Source organism: Oncorhynchus keta, unplaced genomic scaffold (assembly GCF_023373465.1).
Source record: "Oncorhynchus keta strain PuntledgeMale-10-30-2019 unplaced genomic scaffold, Oket_V2 Un_contig_19109_pilon_pilon, whole genome shotgun sequence".
Lineage (NCBI taxonomy): Eukaryota > Metazoa > Chordata > Actinopteri > Salmoniformes > Salmonidae > Oncorhynchus > Oncorhynchus keta.
Window position 1 is genome coordinate 1 of NW_026281284.1, and position 9,690 is coordinate 9,690.

A 9,690-nucleotide genomic window follows, 5' to 3' on the forward strand; every position below is an offset into this window, starting at 1 on the left:
CAGCAGCTACTCCTCCTGGGGTTTATTATGGATCCCCATTAGTTTCTGTCAAGACAGCAGCTACTCCTCCTGGTGTTTATTATGGATCCCCATTAGTTCCTGCCAAGGCAGCAGCTACCCTTCCTGGGGTTTGTTATGGATCCCCATTAGTTCCTGTCAAGGCAGCAGCTACTCTCCCTGGGGTTTATTATGGATCACCATTAGTTCCTGTCAAGACAGCAGCTACTCTTCCTGGGGTTTATTATGGATCCCCATTAGTTCCTGCCAAGGCAGCAGCTACTCTTCCTGGGGTTTATTATGGATCCCCATTAGTTCCTGTCAAGGCAGCATTTACTCTTCCTGGGGTTTATTATGGATCCCCATTAGTGATACGTTGTTGTTAAGAAGGTATAAACTAGGACCTGCCTTGTTGATAGTGTTGTTAAGAAGGTAGAAACTAGGACCTGCCTTGTTGATAGTGTTGTTAAGAAGGTAGAAACTAGGACCTGCCTTGTTGATAGTGTTGTTAACAAGGTAGAAACGAGGGCCTGTAGGACCTGCCTTGTTGATAGTGTTGTTAAGAAGGTAGAAACTAGGGCCTGTAGGACCTGCCTTGTTGATAGTGTTGTTAAGAAGGTAGAAACTAGGGCCTGTAGGACCTGCCTTGTTGATAGTGTTGTTAAGAAGGTAGAAACTAGGACCTGCCTTGTTGATAGTGTTTTTAAGAAGGTAGAAACTAGGGCCTGTAGGACCTGCCTTGTTGATAGTGCTGTTAAGAAGGTAGAAACTAGGACCTGCCTTGTTGATAGTGCTGTTAAGAAGGTAGAAACTAGGGCCTGTAGGACCTGCCTTGTTGATAGTGTTGTTAAGAAGGTAGAAACTAGGGCCTGTAGGACCTGCCTTGTTGATAGTGTTGTTAAGAAGGTAGAAACTAGAGCCAGTAGGACCTGCCTTGTTGATAGTGTTGTTAAGAAGGTAGAAACTAGGACCTGCCTTGTTGATAGTGTTGTTAAGAAGGTAGAAACTAGAGCCAGTAGGACCTGCCTTGTTGATAGTGCTGTTAAGAAGGTAGAAACTAGGGCCTGTAGGACCTGCCTTGTTGATAGTGCTGTTAAGAAGGTAGAAACTAGGGCCTGTAGGACCTGCCTTGTTGATAGTGTTGTTTAGTAGGTAGAAACTAGGGCCTGTAGGATCTGCCTTGTTGATAGTGTTGTTAAGAAGGTAGAAACTAGGGCCTGTAGGACCTGCCCTGTTGATAGTGTTGTTAAGAAGGTAGAAACTAGGGCCTTATAGGACCTGCCTTGTTGATAGTGCTGTTAAGAAGGTAGAAACTAGGACCTGCCTTGTTGATAGTGTTGTTAAGAAGGTAGAGCAGTGCCTTATTTTTTAAAACCTTTATTAAACTAGGTAAGTCAGTTAAGAACAAATTCTTATTTCCAATGACGTCCTACCGGGGAACAGCTGGTTAACAGCCTTGTTCCGGGGGCACAACAACAGATTAAAAAAAATATATATTTGTCAATTGGGGATTCGATCCAACAACCTTTCAGCTTTACTCAAAGCCAGTGGCATATTGTTAGTAAAGATGGAAGACTTGTGTTGTGCTTGTTGAATGTCCTTCCCTATAAGCTGAAAGTCTGTCAATTTGTTTACTGTGAAATAGCATTGTATCTGGTCAAACACTATTTTTTCCAGAAGTTTACTCAGGGTTGGTAACAGGCTGATTGGTCGGCTATTTGAGCCAGTAAAGGAGGCTTTACTATTCTTGGGTAGCGGAGGGAATTTAGCTTCCCTCCAGGAAGTACTCATACAGGAGCAACAATATAGTGTCACTTTGGTTTATGTTCAAATCTCCAATTTAGATGTTCCTACTTCCCTTGATAAAGTGTTCTTCAGGTCACAGGAAGTGGGCTGTGAGGTCACGTCAGTGAGGTCATCCATTAAAAATAACAGGAACTCTCTGTCACAGCCAACAGTCTGGCGTGGACACCGCCGTGCGTGCGTGCGTGCGTGCGTGCGTGCGTGCGTGCGTGTGTGTGTGTGTGTGTGTGTACGTACCAGGTGTGTGTGGCAGCATGCTGACTGCAGCGGTGGTGTGGGGGAACAGGCTGAGTGTATCTCTGGTAGTACCGTGTCTCTGGAAGGTGTTCCCCTCCCAGTACACCCCATGGATATCCACCTCCGTACCCAGCCCAAAGGTGTACCAAAAAACCCTGTCCCCGGAACACATATCCAGGCCTGGAAGGTTTCCGTACATGAAGCCATTCACCGCTGAGAGAGGAGGAGGGAGATATGATATCAACAACTACACCACTGTGCGAGAAGGAGAGAATGGGGAGGAGGGGAGAGAGAGGAGAGGAGTGGAGAGAGGAGAAGGGAGGAGAGAGGAGAAGGGAGTAGAGAGGAGAGAGAGGAGAGGAAGGGGGAGAGCGGATAGGAAAAGAGGGGAGAGAGGAGAGAAAGGAAGAGAGAGAGAGGAGAGAGAGGAGAGAGAGGAGAGAGAGGAGAGGAGGGGAGAGAGAGAGAGGATGGGAGAGGATGGGCGAGAGGAGAAAGGAGGAGGGGAGAGAGGAGGAGGGAAGAGAGGAGCAGGAGAGAAAGTAGAGGGGACAGAGGAGAGGAGGGGAGAAAATATCAACAACTAAACTCAGAGGAGATATAGAAAGTAGTCAAAAGTTGACTGCAATGATAATAAAATAGTTGAACAGGTGCTAACTAATGGAAAAGACAGTTCTGCACTATAAGTATACAGTTCCTACAACTTGATGGGTAAAGTTTAGGAGTGGACACGCCGGTGTGTGTATCATACCGTGCATATTGTTGCTCTCCTGAAAGTCTTGGTTGTCTGGGTCTGACTGGTCCGATCCATAGGTCTCTATGTTTCTCTGAAGGTACCAGCTCAGGTTCTCATCCATGACAGAGAACAGCAGGAACAACTCCCTGTCCACGTTCCTCTGCACCACACACACACACACACACACACACACACACACACACACACACACACACACACACACACACACACACACACACACACACACACACACACACACACACACACACACACACACACACACACACACACACACACACACACACACACACACACAGAGAGATATATATGATAAGAGCAATGCTGTGATGTGTGTGTGTGTGGTTGTATCTATGTCATGTATGTTACAGTTAAAGTCAGATGTTTCCATACACCTTAGTCAAATACATTTAAACTAAATTTTTCACAATTCCTGACATTTAATCCTCGTAAAAAATCCCTGTTTTAGGTCCGTGAGGATCACCACTTTATTTTGAGAATGTGAAATGTTAGAATAATAGTAGAGAGAATGATTAATTGCCTTTAAGTTGTTTAAACTTGGGTTAAACTGTTTGGGTAGCCTTCCACAAGCTTCTCACAATAAGTTGGGTGAAATTTGTCCCATTCATCCAGGCAGAGCTGGTGTAACTGAGTCAGGTTTGTAGGCCTCCTGGCAGAGCTGGTGTAACTGAGTCAGGTTTGTAGGCCTCCTGGCAGAGCTGGTGTAACTGAGTCAGGTTTGTAGGCCTCCTTGCTCGCACACACTTTTCCAGTTCTGCCCATAAATTTTCTATAGGATTTGTCACGCCTTGGTCTTAGTATTTTGTGTTTTCTTTACTTATTTGGTCAGGCCAGGGTGTGACATGGGTTATTGTGGTGTGTTTTTTGTCTTGGGGTTTTGTGGGGTGTCTAATTAGTCTATGGCTGCCTGAGGCTGTTCTCAATCAGAGTCAGGTGATTTTCGTTGTCTCTGATTGGGAGCCATATTTAGGCAGCCATATTCTGTTAGTGTTTTCGTGGGTGATTGTTCCTGTCTCTGTGTTAGTATTCACCAGATAGGCTGTAATAGGTTTCGCGTTTTACATGAGAACATGAGTCACCACCACGCTGCATTTTGGTCTGCTTCTCCTTCAACTGACGAACGCCGTTACAGGATTGAGGTCAGGGCTTTGTGATGGCCACTCCAATACCTTTACTTTGTTGTCCTTAATTAAGCCATTTTGTCACAACTTTGGAAGAATGCTTGGGGTCATTGTCCATTTGTGACCAAGCTTTAACTTCCTGACTGATGTCTTTTCGATGTTGCTTCAATATATCCACATAATTTTCCTTTCTCATGATGCCATCTATTTTATGAAGTGCACCAGTCCCTCCTGCAGCAAAGCACCCCAAAACATGATGCTGCCACCCCCGTGCTTCACGGTTGGGATGGTGTTCTTCAGATTGCAAGCCTTCCCCTTTTTCCTCCAAACATAACAATGGTCATTATGGCCAAACAGTTCTATTGTTGTTTCATCAGACCAGAGGACATTTCTCCAAAAAGTACAATCTTTGTCCCCATGTGCAGTTGCAAACCGTAGTCTGGCTTTTTTATGGCAGTTTTGCAGCAGTGGCTTCTTCCTTGCTGATGAATTGAAGATATTTTATTTGGATAATTACATGTTAACAAATTATATAAATTACAATGTATGTTAATTCGTGCTTCTTAGGAATTACTTTGAAAGGGAATGGTGTGACTAAGTATTAGCTGGTACTAGTGGTGTGACTAAGTATTAGCTGGTACTAGTGGTGTGACTAAGTATTAGCTGGTACTAGTGGTGTGACTAAGTATTAGCTGGTACTAGTGGTGTGACTAAGTATTAGCTGGTACTAGTGGTGTGACTAAGTATTAGCTGGTACTAGTGGTGTGACTAAGTATTAGCTGGTACTAGTGGTGTGACTAAGTATTAGCTGGTACTAGTGGTGTGACTAAGTATTAGCTGGTACTAGTGGTGTGACTAAGTATTAGCTGGTACTAGTGGTGTGACTAAGTATTAGCTGGTACTAGTGGTGTGACTAAGTATTAGCTGGTACTAGTGGTGTGACTAAGTATTAGCTGGTACTAGTGGTGTGACTAAGTATTAGCTGGTACTAGTGGTGTGACTAGTGGTGTGGTATTAGCTGGTACTAGTGGTGTGACTAAGTATTAGCTGGTACTAGTGGTGTGACTAAGTATTAGCTGGTACTAGTGGTGTGACTAAGTATTAGCTGGTACTAGTGGTGTGACTAAGTATTAGCTGGTACTAGTGGTGTGACTAAGTATTAGCTGGTACTAGTGGTGTGACTAAGTATAGGCATTAGCTGGTACTAGTGGTGTGACTAAGTATTAGCTGGTACTAGTGGTGTGACTAGGTATTAGCTGGTACTAGTGGTGTGACTAAGTATTAGCTGGTACTAGTGGTGTGACTAAGTTAGCTGGTACTAGTGGTGTGACTAAGTATTAGCTGGTACTAGTGGTGTGACTAAGTATTAGCTGGTACTAGTGGTGTGACTAAGTATTAGCTGGTACTAGTGGTGTGACTAGTATTAGCTGGTACTAGTGGTGTGACTAAGTATTAGCTGGTACTAGTGGTGTGACTAAGTATTAGCTGGTACTAGTGGTGTGACTAAGTATTAGCTGGTACTAGTGGTGTGACTAAGTATTAGCTGGTACTAGTGGTGTGACTAAGTATTAGCTGGTACTAGTGGTGTGACTAGGTATTAGCTGGTACTAGTGGTGCTGGACTAGTGGTGTGTATTAGCTGGTACTAGTGGTGTGTGACTGGTAAGTATAGCTGGTACTAGTGGTGTGACTAAGACTATTAGCTGGTACTAGTGGTGTGACTAAGTATTAGCTGGTACTAGTGGTGTGACTAAGTATTAGCTGGTACTAGTGGTGTGACTAAGTATTAGCTGGTACTAGTGGTGTGTGTATTAGCTGGTACTAGTGGTGTGGTATTAGCTGGTACTAGTGGTGTGACTAAGTATTAGCTGGTACTAGTGGTGTGACTAAGTATTAGCTGGTACTAGTGGTGTGACTAAGTATTAGCTGGTACTAGTGGTGTGACTAAGTATTAGCTGGTACTAGTGGTGTGACTAAGTATTAGCTGGTACTAGTGGTGTGACTAAGTATTAGCTGGTACTAGTGGTGTGACTAAGTATTAGCTGGTACTAGTGGTGTGAGCTGGTACTAGTGGTGTGTATTAGCTGGTACTAGTGGTGTGAGCTGGTACTAGTGGTGTGACTATTAGCTGGTACTAGTGGTGTGACTAAGTATTAGCTGGTACTAGTGGTGTGACTAAGTATTAGCTGGTACTAGTGGTGTGACTAAGTATTAGCTGGTACTAGTGGTGTGACTAAGTATTAGCTGGTACTAGTGGTGTGACTAAGTATTAGCTGGTACTAGTGGTGTGACTAGGTATTAGCTGGTACTAGTGGTGTGACTAAGTATTAGCTGGTACTAGTGGTGTGACTAAGTATTAGCTGGTACTAGTGGTGTGACTAAGTATTAGCTGGTACTAGTGGGTGTGAGCTAAGTGGTGTGACTAGTATTAGCTGGTACTAGTGGTGTGACTAAGTATTAGCTGGTACTAGTGGTGTGACTAAGTATTAGCTGGTACTAGTGGTGTGACTAAGTATAAGCTGGTACTAGTGGTGTGACTAAGTATTAGCTGGTACTAGTGGTGTGACTAAGTATTAGCTGGTACTAGTGGTGTGACTAAGTATTAGCTGGTACTAGTGGTGTGACTAAGTATTAGCTGGTACTAGTGGTGTGACTGGTATTAGCTGGTACTAGTGGTGTGACTAAGTATTAGCTGGTACTAGTGGTGTGGTACTAGTGGTGTGACTAAGTATTAGCTGGTACTAGTGGTGTGACTAGGTAAGTATTAGCTGGTACTGGTACTAGTGGTGTGACTAAGTATTAGCTGGTACTAGTGTGACTAAGTATTAGCTGGTACTAGTGGTGTGAAGTATTAGCTGGTACTAGTGGTGGTATTAGCTGGTACTAGTGGTGTGACTAAGTATTAGCTGGTACTAGTGGTGTGACTAAGTATTAGCTGGTACTAGTGGTGTGACTAAGTATTAGCTGGTACTAGTGGTGTGACTAAGTATTAGCTGGTACTAGTGGTGTGACTAAGTATTAGCTGGTACTAGTGGTGTGACTAAGTATTAGCTGGTACTAGTGGTGTGACTAAGTATAAGCTGGTACTAGTGGTGTGACTAAGTATTAGCTGGTACTAGTGGTGTGACTAAGTATTAGCTGGTACTAGTGGTGTGACTAAGTATTAGCTGGTACTAGTGGTGTGTGACTAAGTGGTGTGTAGGTATAAGCTGGTACTAGTGGTGTGACTAAGTATTAGCTGGTACTAGTGGTGTGACTAAGTATTAGCTGGTACTAGTGGTGTGACTAAGTATTAGCTGGTACTAGTGGTGTGACTAAGTATTAGCTGGTACTAGTGGTGTGGTGCTGGTACTGACTAGTATTAGCTGGTACTAGTGGTGTGACTAAGTATTAGCTGGTACTAGTGGTGTGACTAAGTATTAGCTGGTACTAGTGGTGTGACTAAGTATTAGCTGGTACTAGTGGTGTGACTAAGTATTAGCTGGTACTAGTGGTGTGACTAAGTATTAGCTGGTACTAGTGGTGTGACTAAGTATTAGCTGGTACTAGTGGTGTGACTAAGTATTAGCTGGTACTAGTGGTGTGACTAGGTATAGCTGGTACTAGTGGTGTGACTAAGTATTAGCTGGTACTAGTGGTGTGACTAAGTATTAGCTGGTACTAGTGGTGTGACTAAGTATTAGCTGGTACTAGTGGTGTGACTAAGTATTAGCTGGTACTAGTGGTGTGACTAAGTATTAGCTGACTAAGTATTAGCTGGTACTAGTGGTGTGACTAAGTATTAGCTGGTACTAGTGGTGTGACTAGGTATTAGCTGGTACTAGTGGTGTGACTAAGTATTAGCTGGTACTAGTGGTGTGACTAAGTATTAGCTGGTACTAGTGGTGTGACTAGGTTAGCTGGTACTAAGCTGGTAGCTGGTAGTGGTGTGACTAAGTATTAGCTGGTACTAGTGGTGTGACTAAGTGGTGTGATTAGCTGGTACTAGTGGTGTGACTAAGTATTAGCTGGTACTAGTGGTGTGACTAAGTATTAGCTGGTACTAGTGGTGTGACTAAGTATAAGCTGGTACTAGTGGTGTGACTAAGTATTAGCTGGCTAGTGGTGTGACTAAGTATTAGCTGGTACTAGTGGTGTGACTAAGTATTAGCTGGTACTAGTGGTGTGACTAAGTATTAGCTGGTACTAGTGGTGTGACTAAGTATTAGCTGGTACTAGTGGTGTGGTGTGACTAGTGGTGTGACTAGCATTAGGTATTAGCTGGTACTAGTGGTGTGACTAAGTATTAGCTGGTACTAGTGGTGTGACTAAGTATTAGCTGGTACTAGTGGTGTGACTAAGTATTAGCTGGTACTAGTGGTGTGACTAAGTATAAGCTGGTACTAGTGGTGTGACTAAGTATTAGCTGGTACTAGTGGTGTGACTAAGTATTAGCTGGTACTAGTGGTGTGTGTATTAGCTGGTACTAGTGGTGTGACTAAGTATTAGCTGGTACTAGTGGTGTGACTAGGTATTAGCTGGTACTAGTGGTGTGAAGTATTAGCTGGTACTAGTGGTGTGGTAGCTGGTACTAGTGGTGTGACTAAGTATTAGCTGGTACTAGTGGTGTGACTAGTATTAGCTGGTACTAGTGGTGTGACTAGTATTAGCTGGTACTAGTGGTGTGACTGGTATTAGCTGGTACTAGTGGTGTGAAGTATTAGCTGGTACTAGTGGTGTGACTAAGTATTAGCTGGTACTAGTGGTGTGACTAGGTATTAGCTGGTACTAGTGGTGTGACTAGTATTAGCTGGTACTAGTGGTGTGACTAAGTATTAGCTGGTACTAGTGGTGTGACTAAGTATTAGCTGGTACTAGTGGTGTGACTAAGTATTAGCTGGTACTAGTGGTGTGACTAAGTATTAGCTGGTACTAGTGGTGTGACTAGGTATTAGCTGGTACTAGTGGTGTGACTAGGTATTAGCTGGTACTAGTGGTGTGACTAGTATTAGCTGGTACTAGTGGTGTGACTAAGTATTAGCTGGTACTAGTGGTGTGACTAAGTATTAGCTGGTACTAGTGGGTGTGATTAGCTAAGTATTAGCTGGTACTAGTGGTGTGTGGTGTGGACTAGTGGTGTACTTAGCTGGTACTAGTGGTGTGACTAAGTATTAGCTGGTACTAGTGGTGTGACTAAGTATTAGCTGGTACTAGTGGTGTGACTACTAGTGGTGTGATTAGCTGGTACTAGTGGTGTGACTAGGTATTAGCTGGTACTAGTGGTGTGGTATTAGCTGGTACTAGTGGTGTGACTAAGTATTAGCTGGTACTAGTGGTGGTGCTGACTGAAGTATTAGCTGGTACTAGTGGTGTGACTAAGTATTAGCTGGTACTAGTGGTGTGGTGCTGGACTAGTGGTGTGAAGTATTAGCTGGTACTAGTGGTGTGACTAAGTATTAGCTGGCTGGTACTAGCTGGTGGTGTGACTAAGTATAAGCTGGTACTAGTGGTGTGACTAGGTATTAGCTGGTACTAGTGGTGTGACTAGGTATTAGCTGGTACTAGTGGTGTGACTAAGTATTAGCTGGTACTAGTGGTGTGACTAAGTATTAGCTGGTACTAGTGGTGTGACTAAGTGGTGTGTAATTAGCTGGTACTAGTGGTGTGACTAGGTATTAGCTGGTACTAGTGGTGTGACTAAGTATTAGCTGGTACTAGTGGTGTGACTAAGTATTAGCTGGTACTAGTGGTGTGACTAAGTATTAGCTGGTACTAGTGG

General features: G+C 43.7%; 1 protein-coding gene across 1 annotated transcript; it reads right to left on the bottom strand.

Annotated features, from left to right (window-relative positions):
- Positions 1-2,037: 2,037 nt before the first annotated feature.
- LOC127920351 (ceruloplasmin-like) lies at positions 2,038-2,931 on the bottom strand (the record flags this gene model as incomplete). Its single annotated transcript, XM_052504421.1, has 2 exons — positions 2,789-2,931; positions 2,038-2,250 (listed from the first exon to the last, which is right to left on the bottom strand). Coding segments are annotated over exons 1-2 (319 nt in total), but the record flags the coding sequence as incomplete, so codon positions are not given.
- Between the last annotated feature and the right edge of the window lie 6,759 nt (positions 2,932-9,690).